Here is a 13027-nt window from a genome sequence, read left to right as displayed (position 1 = left end):
TGGAAGGATTTCATACCAAATGAGAGTAAAACCAAAAGAATTACAAAAGGAATGGAAGCCGAAGATTAATTGGGAAAGTACAGATAAAGACTCAGCTGTTTCATTGGCTCTGGGTTCTTCTCCAGCCCACAGTTCCAACAGCAGTCAGTGAGTTTCAGTCAAGCAGGAGCAGAGTACCTTAGTCTTTCCTTACCATCCTGTAAGATTTAAAACCCATCACCACTAATCTGAGTAAAGCTCATTTTTTCAGCAATTTCCACAAAATTCTCCCTTATCTATCTCTACCACTTCCTGTAACTACCCACAACTTATACTTCCCTGTATCCAACTCTTCCTAGATTTCAAATCATTCATGTTACAGGCAATGATAAAATGCAAATATACTTTCAAATGTGAGAGTTGGTTGGGTGGGTTGGGCTAGAAGAACTGCAGATTATGAATTTCAGTTCATGGTCACCTCTGTGAAGTTTGATCTGTCAAAACTTTCATCGCCAAAGTCACAGTTACAAGAGTCCTTTCCCTACCATCTACGTTAGCACCATGATTGGAGAAACTGAAGCTGGACAAAAAGGAAATACTACTAAAATGAGTCCATTTATTTATACTTTGTGTATTTAGTTCACCATCAATTTCTGCACGGATTTTTAGTTTTAAGTCACTTACTTCTAATACTTACCTTCATGATCTACCTGCGCTGTCAGTGATAGACTATGAGCTCCGTCCAGGAAAGGCCAGTGAGTAGGAGCTCACTGAGTGATGATTAGAAAAATATCAATATTCTTTCGTCTTTAAATGGCATAATCCTTTAGGGGGAAAAATACCTAATACATGAGAAAGGGAGTTTTGTTTTGCCTTGTTTTAATGACAAGGACATCTTACTTGGAAATAAACCACAGCTTGAAGTAATAATACATAATTTCTCAATGATGATAATAATGTATTTGTGACTTAAACTATATCATGTATCTATTGTAAGTATATGCTTATATTTATAATGATATTCATATAATATTGAAATTTAAGCAAACCATAGAGATAACATTTTTTAACTCCATGTTTTTAACACAGGGGTAGTTACAGGACTCATTTTAAACAACAATGTGGTCAAAACATAAAACCAAGACGATCCTCTTTTCTCTTTCCTACTGAAGATTATCAAGTCTAGAGGATCAGACCAGTTGACGTAGGGTACAGGTGAATGAAGAGCTTTTCTCTCCCCTCTCCTGGACCTGAAGCAATTGTCTGGCTTAAGATAAAATAAAATACACACATTTTTATGGATGACTTGAAATAAGGTCCCTGGAAAGGTGAGTGATTGAAAAATGACCTTTCAGAAGTCCATTCCAGCCGACTGCATTTATCTTCATCATTAACTGATTTGTGACTCATCTCTAATATGAAGGAGAGTGATGTTGTACTGTCTTTTAAAATTTGTGAGGCTCAGTTTGAAGTGTATATTACAGAAAGTACTAGGTCTATGCCCAAAGGCAAATCATTTTGTTCACCATGGATTAGTCATGCAAATGTATTTTATAACTAGTCATGGCTGGGGGAAATTAGAGGTGATTACATAGCTATAACCAGCCAACTTGGAATTGGAAAAGTGAAAGTAACAATTTCAGCAGTGAAATATAAAAGAATTCTGAGTTTAAATGTTAAAGCGGTTACACAAAAGCCTCCATTCTCCAACAGAAGGTGGTACTTGTTTGTTGCTTGTTACACCACTGGCCAGGACGCTGGGATCCCATGGTGATTCTTACGCATAATGGTGAAAAGTGACTAGATCACACAAGAATATCCAATGTGCCTCTGAGTTATGAGGAAGACATAAAGGGTGACCAAAAGAAAAGGTAAGGAAGGGTCTCAGTGAAACAAAGCGGGTATTGTTATTATTAAGAATGTTGTGTGTAACTGCGAGAGAGTCTGTATACTAGCAAAAAATATATTTTGGTCAATTTAGGCTTAAAATGAGCAATGGTGACTCCTTGGATTGTTTAGTCCTTTCTAGTGATGGGGCTACACACATATAATTCAATTGTCTGGGCAACAGATAGAAGAAACTCAGGTTTGAGATCAGCCTGGTCTACACAGCAACTTGAAGGCTTCCCTTGGGAGCATACGAAGACTCTTCTTTATTCCCTGCCCCGAGAGCAGGGGTATTGGCTTTGATCCTATTTTTTTAAATTATTATTGTTTATTCACCTGGGTTTTTTTTTTTGAAGACCGTGTTGCACTCTTTCCCAGAATGTCCTATAACTCACTCTGTAGCCTCAAAACTTAGGAAGTTTCTCTGCATCAATCTTCCCAAAACTGGGGATGCAGGTTTGAACTATCAAGACAGAGTAAGTTATTTTTAATCCATTTAAAATCCATAAAATTTTTTTTAAAGTATATTATTAAAAAGGCCAATAAGGCATTTAAAGTTTAGAAGGAACAAATATAATTTTTAAAAAAGGGACAATAGGGAAAAACAAAACAAACAAATAAACAAAAACAAAAGAAAAAATAGAAAGAGTGTTCATCTCCAAAGCAATAGATCTATGCATTGGTATAAAAAGTGATGATGTTTTCCCATCATTGTTCTAAGCATTGGTCTAAGAGTCAAAAGCATTTTACACTCATGAAATAATTTTAATATAAACTTTTATGTACAATTACTCTTTATTAAATGTATAAACATATTTACAGATGTTCCTGGGCCTTATTTTGCTGGAATCAATTTAAAAGTGAGGATTTCTTCCACATCTTTTAACCTTAAAGTGTTTTAATTTTATAAAATAGTTCGAAATAAAAAAGAAGGACTTCTCAGATGGAGATCAATTAAAATTTTACACTTTCAAATTTTCTAAGTTTCATGGGCAGCCATTACAAAGCAAGGTAGTAACTCAAAAGTTCATACTAATCAGTATAATTTTCCAAGAAAATAAGAAGTTCTGCCTATAAGATGCTCGTTTCTATCAAATATTGCCCACTCAACCCAGAACATACTCATTTACATATACCATGAACAAATAGAAATACGGGGGAGAAATCAGGAAGTGAAACATTAAGAAGACTAACCAAGACTGAGCTATTTAGGAAGCTGCAAGAGATTCAATTAGCCTGTTGGGCCTACAGAATGCAAAGGCAAAGTCAGTCCTTGAAAAACCAGATACATCTCACAGTCACACCCCATCCAAGGCTAGTATACTTTTATTTCTTTTTTTTCCCCCTCTAACTGCTCCTTTAATTTTTAAAGTTCCTTGGTTATAAAATCTTATCAAACTCCCAGAAAACAAATACAAAACATGCCAGACATACAGACATTATGAGCACAAAGGCTTCCAAGAACGTTAGCATTTGGGCAGCAAATATTGCTCTCTATTTGAGTAAGCATAAAAATGGCCTATGCAGACTTTTGATTTTAGATCTGGTCTGGTGGGAAAACTGTAATATGTAACCTGAATCAAATTTGACACAGGTAATAGGTTAGGTTTTCCAGTGCCTAGATGATTTTTATGTTTTATATATATGATGCTTCTTCACCTATAGAACAATCTCTATCATTATTTCATTATAGTTTGATACCCAATCATCCAGATTGTACGAACATGTACTTATCTCAAAGTGACTATAGGAACAAGTGTATTTGATTTCCTCTGTCAGTGCAGGAGAAACAAATATATTGGCTATGTTGTCAGAGTCTAACTAAATTGCCTTCATTAAAGAACACAATGTGCTAGGTTAAATTACGGTTCTTTAACATGCACTGACTGTCCTACTACTGAAGTAACTCTGTAAAGGTGAAAGAACCTCCCTAGAAAATTGTCTCTAAACTGCCTAGAACACACAGGCTCCAGGCTCTGAGGAACTATGTAGTAAATGTATACAGTACATAACTGAATGAGATACTATGAAAAAGAATTTATACAATGAATTTAACTTTGGCTCAGAGCACAACATTTCAAGTCAACTGTTAAGTATTAATTTTTTTGGACCAATATGTGCCAGAAAACACATTTGCCCTGGTCGGTGTCTATTATTGATGACACCAAGGCTTCACTGTATTGATCAGTGTTTGTTTGGTTCTATTTTCCTCTTCCCAGTGTTCTGTTTAGGAGGAAAATGCTTTTCTGGCAAAGGACTTGCAGGACACAATTCTGGTGAAGGGCAGTGCCAATGGGAAATTTTCTGTGACTGGTTGATTTCATGGGGTGTATTTAAAAATATCACAGTCTTTTTTTTTCTTTCAAATTTCAATGCAAAAATATGCATCACATATCTCTTCTGGCCCTATTTCCCTTTTTCCAACTTTCCATAATAGTCTGTATTCCATCCAATTTGAACACTGAATAGATTCTTTTAAAATCATCTTTCTGTAAGGAAACATGGTTCACTTTCTGGCCACTGAGGGATTGATTAACTCTCTTGATATCTACCTGATTTATACTTTTAAACTCAAAAAATTACATAAAATTTTTATTTTAGTAAAGAATACTTATCTTGAAAAACATTTAAAAAGACAGTCTGGATTTCCATCATCTTTTATGAAATTACTATAGCAACAAAATTACATTAGACTTTCTGATTTCTCCATGGTGTCCTTGGATAAATAAACAACCCAGTAGACCATGTTAAATGCCCCAAATGTGACTGGGAAGAGAATACGAGCGTATTTGTCTATTTTACTTGTGCCAGATCCGGAAGGCGGTGGAGCAGGGGGAGGAGGTGTGGCCGACCCAGTTCCAGCAGCCCCTGTTGTGTTAACTGTGGTCTTAATTCGCCCAAGTCTGGACCCAAATGCGGGGCGAGTAGAAGTTGACCCCAAGGAAGCCGGTCTTGATGTGCCACAAGGGCTGGGAGAGGGCGCAGAGGAAAGACCTTTAGCTGCAGAAATTGTCTCAGCCGCATTTGCCCTGCTGAATGGGTTTGGACTGGAAGCTAAGTACTCCTTAGGGGTGGCTTCAGAAGACTCTTGGACTGTGGTCGTCTTGCTGGAATGGTTCCCCATCTCAGTTCTGCTATTGCTATCAGTTTCTGAGTGGACCAGGGCATTTGTTCTTTTCCTCATGTTCAAATTGCCATGTATATTCTGAAAAGATACATCAAAAATTACATTTATTACGGAATTTTATGTAGATCTGTACAGAATTCAAAGTCAAAAATGTATGATTACTGGCGGTCTATAAAATAACCATTCAAAAACCCATTGCAACTATTTAACTAGATATAATTGCTTATTTCTACCCTTACTAATAGTAAGTAAAGAGATGGAGTAGTAAAGAGAATTAAGAGGAAGCTTACAAATGGGTGACCGGAATAAACAGGCCTCAGAGGCCATCAATGAAAATATATAATTGAGAGTTCCGCTGGGAGAGATGGGCATTTTCTATGACTATATATCTTGACACTACAATCAGACATTTTATAAAGGTTCACTCCATAGCTCATGCTCTTGTGAATTATGGCTTCAAGGTCAATGAGTAGAGTTTGAAAACAGAAAAAAAGGAGAAAGCAGTATCACAAAATAGAGTCAAAGCAGACTTCAAGGGGCTTAGAATGCATTCCTTATGTCAGCTTGGAGTATTCGCCTAAGCTGTTGCAGCTGAACTAATGAGAATTGTGGCCTAACATATCGCGACAAATTTCAGTTGGAGACAATTGAAATCAAAGTCAACATCAGCATAGAAGCTGAAGACACCATTGCATGCTGCATTTTTCCTTTGTAATTCTTAAACCCCATTTAACATAAAAGAATAATCAATTTTAGTTTATTCTAAAATCTTACATACATAGTAAAGAATATAAAAGTGTTCAAGGGTTTATACTATTGCTGGAGAGAAATTATGTATACTTACATATCATGAAATAAAAATAATATAAGGAAAGTAAAACATATTAAAAGTAAACTAGTAAGTAGGGGCAGAGAGAAGGCTCGATTAGTAAAGGCATTTGCTGACAAGATTGGTAATTGGGGTTCCTTCCCCAGGACCCTTATAGTGGAAGGAGAGAGCTGACTCCAACAAGTTGTTCTCTGACCTCCACACTCACACTGCTACTTTTACATTCTTGTGTGTGTGCACCCACACATGCAAACCTATATATACACACAACATAAGCACATATAAAGTAAAAATAACTCAAAATACATGGAAAAGGGAAGGGAGTGAAGAATTATTACTTGCATACATACATACACACACACAGAAAGAGAGAGAGAGAGAGAGAGAGAGAGAGAGAGAGAGAGAATTTATTTCTGCTTACAGTTTGATTACAGGTTCACTAATTCTTAACCTAATGATGGGTAACTTCTAACTCCATCCATGGTAGAATAACAAAGATTGACAGAGATTGAATTTTTTTCCCTGATTGAAATTAATAGAAAGATATATATATATATATATATATATATAATATGCACAGTAACTTATTTTCTGAAGATACTGGATATCAAACAACATAGGATGAGAATCACTGAGAGAGAAGAAACAAACCCGAGAGTTTCCATAGTGTGGTGCAGAGAAAAAAGAACCCACAAAAAGGCTACCCAGCCTCCCGAACTGAAGAGATGATTTGAGAATGTGTGTAGAACAAGGAGACTAGTATTCGCAGGACAAAGAACTAAAGAGGAAAATGTTGACCAATGATCTCTAAAAGTCTGGACAGAGTTATGTCCTGTCAAGAGCAGTTTATGAGTGAGAAGTACTCATGCAAATTTGAAAAACAGCATCACCAGAAAGCATGGGACAGAAAGGTACTTGATGCCCTCCCAAAGATGAGTATAATGAATGGGTGGTCCCATTCATCAGATTTGAAAGTGTCAATATAAATTCAGAAAGTCTTTACTTCAGAAGTTTGGAATGAATAGTTCTAAACAGTGACAATAAATCTAATAGTCCTACTGTTGATTCATGAATTTTAATAGCAAGATCAGAAGATGAAACTGACTCTAATAATGTATCTGCTCTCTAGAACAAAGTGCAAAAATATTGAAGAGTCTCTTTGGAATTCCCTCTGGATTAGTATTCTTCTAGAATTTTCTGAAATCCTGTGAAACATACTCTGTATAGTGGACAGGTTACAAAGCTGATTCTAATCCATTATGTATCTTTACAGTCACGCCCCATGTCATGTGCACACTCCTCTCTGATCAAGAGATAGAGTCCGGTACTGGAGAGATGGCTCAGTGGTTAAGATCACCAGCTACTCTTTCAGAGGTCCTGAGTTCAATTCCCAACAACAACATGGGGGGCTCACAACCATCTATAATGGGATCTGATGCCCTCTTCTGACATACAGGCACACAGGCAGAGAGAGCACTCATATATCAAAATAATAACAATGATTGTAAAATTCAAAATGAGATAGATTTTATCTGCCCATAATCTAAATTATTCATTTCTTTGGCTAATAATGTACTGTGGTAATGATAATACGTCATTTCCAAATCTACCTCAAGAGGTCTAATTTGATTTCATCTTGCTTAAGGTGTTGTAACCAAAATGACAAAGAACACTCCCAAGTGAATTTGCAGGGTAGGAAACCATTGGAACATAATCATTTATCCCAGTGAGACCAAACAACAAACTGATGGGTTTGTTCCAGCTAAGAGAATATAAATAGCTTAGGCAAGCTAAATCAACACAAGCAGAAATTTCACACTGATCTGTAGAATTGAAAGCAAAAGTAAATATTTATTGTATGTGCATAAGTATTGTCATGACTTCTTAGGTAATAGCGTTGTTCTTTCAACAGTTTATTGTCTATAGACCACTAAAAATCAAGCATTCAGGAAGGAGGACTTTCTAAACCTCTCTTGTGAGGGAAATTCCTTCAATCATGTGTGCTAATGCAAAGGCTGCTTTGCCCAGAGCTCATAGAGAACCTTCAGGGGGTGCTATTGCCTAAAGGCACACAATAGCTAAATGACCAAGGCTTGTCCTTCTTCAGAATTTCCTTTTCTAGCCACTACAATATTTTTAAACTGGGAGAAATTTTAGTGTTACCTTGCTGTGTTGAGGAGGAAAATAAGAAGTCACAGCAAGTATTCCTAAGATTTGCTGCACTGAATAGCTTTTCTACTCAGACAAGTGACAGAGGCATTCAAAAACTTACTGTTCAGAAGTTTATTCAAGACTTGGAAATCAGAAGTATGGCATATTCTTTCAATGTCACAAAGGCATATGGATCAGCAGGCCACCCAAGGGACGTGAACATTTTAGCATAATTTACCTGAGTGTGACTCTGCTATTTATTATTTGATTTGTGACCAGACACTGCAAAGTTTCCATGGGCCATTGAAGCTTCGTGCCTAGCAGAAAATATCAGTAGTACTTATGGTTTTATGTGAAACAGTTCTATATCACAACTAGTCATCACAGTCTAGAATTCATTCCTTAAAAAATGTGTTAGGGGGCTCAGGGCATGCTCAGGGATGGAAACCCTACTGAGAACCTCTCCATGAGGGGCTGGGCAAAGGTTCAGCAAGTAAACAAGATCATGATTCAAATGATATAAAGGCTTGCTTTTGAATTCCTGAGATAGTATAAACCTCAGGAGCAGTGGGACCCATCTATAACCCCAGCGCTATGAAGGCAGAATATAAGCTACAGGCAGGAGTGATGTTTCAAAGTTTGTGAGCCAGACTGCCTAGTGTACACAGTAGAGAGTATGTCTCAAGACAAGGTAGAAAGCAGAGACCAAAACCTGAAGTTTTCCTCTGACCCCTACATGCATTTCATGTGACATGTACTTCTCCCTTCACACACAAACACACAGGCATATAGATTGCCCTTTCGCCAAAAGATTTTGAATTAGTTTCCCACCTAAGTAATTGACTAATGAATTGAAAAAAATCTTGACATATGTACATCTGATATTTGTAGAGGTAAATTTTTAATTGTTTGAAAACTATATTCTGATATACATTGTATATATAGTTCAAGGTATTTAGAAGTATGCATCAATGAAGCAAGAAGCAATGGGAAGGAAGAAAACAGAATAAAGGATGTCATTAGGATTGCTGTAAGGAAACAAAACCCAAATCTGTGTATGCCTAGTTTGAATGTTATAATAAGTTTCTAGAGCATAACAAGTGTTTTATTAATCACTGTACTTTAAATTACTCGGTCGGAGCCTACTTCATAACTGATCTTTGCACCAAGATGAGAATATTATAGAAAGTCAAGATCTTTCAAAGTGTTTTTACTTAAAAACATTACATTCAGGGCCAAATTTACTCTTCTTTTGTGGAGCCAGCTTTTGGACTATTGTAGGTAATGCAAAAATAAATAAATTATCTGGATTTTATTCTAAATCTAACTGAGAAGGCCTAAAAAGTCTCAATAGTATTTATCAATCCTACACAAAGGAAAAAGTAATTTGACGAGTTTTAGACATAAATCTTTGCTCTTTGCTAAGCAACCAAATGCTATTTAAATTATCTTCCTTTTATGTCTGAAGGTAGACTGTGTAAAGAGTAGTCATCATTTCTCATGCTGACAAGCCACCAAAGAACTGAGAAATCCATTCCTAGCCGAATAGGAATCACTAGGAAAAATACTGGTGTAGAAGTCAAGTCTTGGAGCAAACGAATTGTCAATCAGTGTGATGTTGATTCATTTAGATTTCAGAATCTTCTATTAGTATTCCACAAACACGTAGTCATTTCCAAAAGGACATAAGTATCAACTGGATTTTTTAAAGATAAATCAATTTTAAAACATTTTGTCACGAGTCACAGTAGCCTAAAGGGGAAAAACTGCAGTGGGATCGAGATGGTAGGTCACAGATTCAGACATTGTCAACAACTTAAAGCAGCAACCAGCAAACAGATTTAGATCCAAGCAATTCATCAGTCATGATTGTGATCTGGTACAATATCTAAAGAAGTATTCTAACTAAAAAAAATTAAAATTCATCTCAACTTATTACTCTAGCTGTGAATAGATAAAGTAACTAAGATTAGGTTTGCAGAATGCAAGCAGCTATGTTGATATTCTTTGCACAAGAAGTTAATGAAGTTTAATAAAATGTAATTTAACACTCCTAAATTAAAAACTAACAAGGCTAATAATGAACAGGTTTATCTTCCAGAATATCAATGAGTTAGAGACACACAAAATAAAAATCAAATAATGTAAAGACATTAATTCAAGGCTACATGAGCAAGTTTCAGGGCAGTCAAATATCTATTTTATAAGGAAATAAATTGTGGTAGAGCAGCTACAAATATGCCCAAAAGTAATGACTTACTGAGATCTATCAATAGTGATTTTAGAAAGTTCTCTCATATAGAAATGAAAAACATTACCTCCAAAAAACATGCTAAATATTTCATAAATAGTATCCAAGCGATTCTATCATATATTGAGCTCCAGAATGCAGAAATGAAAACACCAAGTTCCTAATTTATTATATTTCATTTCCTCCTAGTGTTAGCATTTAATCCAATATTCACATTTCCATAAGCTATAGAAATATTATTTTCACTGCTAGGGACTGAAACAAATGTCTATCTTCTATTTGGATTACCCAAACCCTTGCAGAGATTTTTAAAAATTTATTTTTTCTGTTTCATATTTGAAGGTTTGACACACTAGGATTTCTTTGAGATAAGTAGTTTTGTGGTCAATTTTGTTTCAGAGCAATTCCTGGTATTTCTTTTTATTCCTAAGACTTTTATATATTACGTATGTCCCCAGTGGTAGAGGCTTCTTTATTGACAATCCATCAGAGCAGAAGTTCTCAGCTAAGTCAAATGGACATCTCTAGAATGCTGTCTGAAGTTGTTTCTACCCGTTCTACCAACTTATCTCAGAGAAAAAGAGGGAAAAGCATAGAAAGTTCACTTTCTCAAAACCCAGACACTGAGGTGAACTGGTCCTTTCCCATTCAATGAGGGAACGTGGTACTGTAGTCATCTAAAATATTGATAATGGAACCGAATCAAAGACCCAGATATTAATTCACACAGCTTTAAACACATAATTTTTGAAAAAGAAGCAAAAATTATTAAAAGGAAAAAAGAATCTTTAACAAATGATGCTGGCATAACTGGATATCAACATGTAGAAGAATGAAAATAGACCCATATCTATCACCATGCACAAATCTCAAGTCCAAATGGATCAAAGACCTCAACATAAAGCCAGCCACACTGAACCATATAGAAGGCAAAGTGGGAAGTACACTTGAATGCATTGGCACAGGTGACCACTTTCTAAATATAACCCCAGCAGCACAGGCTCTGAGAGAAACAATTAATAAATGGGACTTCCTGAAACTGAAAAGCTTCTGAAAAGCAAAGGACATGATCAACAAGACAAAGCAACAGCCTACAGAATGAGAAAAGATCTTCACTAACCTCACATCAAACAAAGGTCTGATCTCCAAAACATACAAAGAACTCAAGAAATTGGTCATCAAAAGAACAAATAATCTAATAAAAAAAGGAGTACAGAACTAAACAGAGAACTTCCAATAGAGGAATCTAAAATGACTGAACGACATTTAAAGAAATGCTCAATATACTTAGTATCAGAAAAATAACAAATCAAAGCAACTCTCAGATTCTATCTTACACCTGTAAGAATGGCCAAAATAAAAAACACTAATGACAACTTATGCTGGAGAGGTTGTGGGGAAAAGGGAACACTTCTGCATTGCTGGTGGAAATGCAAGCTGATACAGCCCCTTTGGATGTCAGTGTGGCTATTCCCCAGAAAATTAGGAAACAACCTTCCTCAAGACCCAGTAATACCACTTTTGGGTATATATCCAAAGGATGCTCAATTGCGCTACAAGGATATGTGTTCAGCTACATTCATAGAAGCATTGTTTGTCTTAGCCAGAACCTGGAAACAACATAAATGCCCCTCAATTTAAGAATGGATAAGGAAAATGTGGTACATTTCCTTCCATGTACACAATGGAGTACTACACAGCAAAATAAATAAATAAATAAATAAATAAATAAATAAATAAATAAAGACACCTTGAATTTTGCAAGCAAATTGATGGAGCTAGAAAACATCATTTTGAGTGAGGTAACCCAGACCCAGGAAGACAATTATCACATGCACTCATTCATAAGTGGTTTTAAAACATAAAGCAAAGAAAACCAGCTCACAAATCACAATCCCAGAGAACTCAGACAACAATGAGAACCCTAAGAGAGACATACATAGATCTAATCCACATGGGAAGTAAAAAAGACAAGATCTCCTGAATAAATTGAGAACAAGGATTGAAAGAGAAAGGAGAGGCAGGGAGGGGAGCAGAGAAAAATGTAGAGCTCAATAAAAATCAATAAAAAAGAATACTCTTAAAGAGAGTAAAATGTTCAAACTCTTAGGCTAAATTTGTAAAAAGTTCATGGATTAGTTATGTTTTTTTTTTCTAACACTGGGTAATTGATTAGGATATCAGATTTCAAAACCAGACATTGCTAAATTCCAATACTGAATCTGCTATTTGTAGTTATGGGGTATACAACAACTTATTTACTCTAAAAATCTCAGACCCCTTCATGCAACTAGATGGCTAATATGTCTTTGGTCTAATGAATAAATGAACACCCAGCATACAGTAGGCATCAATTAATTAGTGTACAAAAATTTAACTTAGGTGAGGTCAAATAAAAAAGAATCTGTGTGCAAAATAGAAAAAAACTCAGAAATGAACCATTATAAGAAATCAAATCTTAGAAGACATTTTAATGAATCTATACTATAGATTATGAACAAAGTTTCTGATATAAAATTAAATCTTAGAAGACATTTTATTGTATCTACATATTATGAACCAAGTTTCCAAAAATCAGAAGAGTAGCTTAGTAGTTGGTCCATAAAACAAGGAATAAGCTCTGGTGAAGTCAGACAAAGAAAATATGTTGGTGCTGATTGAATAAGAAATAAACACAAATAAATTCAAAATGGTGTGTAGAGTAAAGATGAGAATTAACACATGCACAAAAAAGTACAAAATGCAATTGGGGGAAACTAGAAGCAAGCTACTACGGCTACTGCTGCTCCTGCTGCTGCTGCTG

The 13027-nt window shown here is 35.6% G+C and overlaps 1 protein-coding gene across 3 annotated transcripts in view; it reads right to left on the bottom strand.

Moving 5' to 3' along the window:
- Nucleotides 1-2642: 2642 nt before the first annotated feature.
- Nucleotides 2643-13027, bottom strand: part of Gabra4 (gamma-aminobutyric acid type A receptor subunit alpha4) — a 76282-nt gene continuing 65897 nt past the window's right edge. For all 3 annotated transcript variants that reach the window (XM_087908972.1, XM_087908971.1, XM_087908973.1), the window contains one exon: nucleotides 2643-5071. In XM_087908972.1, the coding sequence (XP_087765098.1) occupies nucleotides 4550-5071 (522 nt within the window). In that variant the 3' untranslated portion in view covers nucleotides 2643-4549. The remainder of the gene's footprint in view (nucleotides 5072-13027) is intronic.

The sequence above is a fragment of the Myodes glareolus genome, chromosome 8 (genome assembly GCF_982192425.1).
Source record: "Myodes glareolus chromosome 8, mMyoGla1.1, whole genome shotgun sequence".
In the NCBI taxonomy this organism is placed as follows: domain Eukaryota; kingdom Metazoa; phylum Chordata; class Mammalia; order Rodentia; family Cricetidae; genus Myodes; species Myodes glareolus.
The sequence above is the reverse complement of the archived record's forward strand: the minus strand, read 5'-3'. Positions and strand labels throughout refer to the sequence as shown.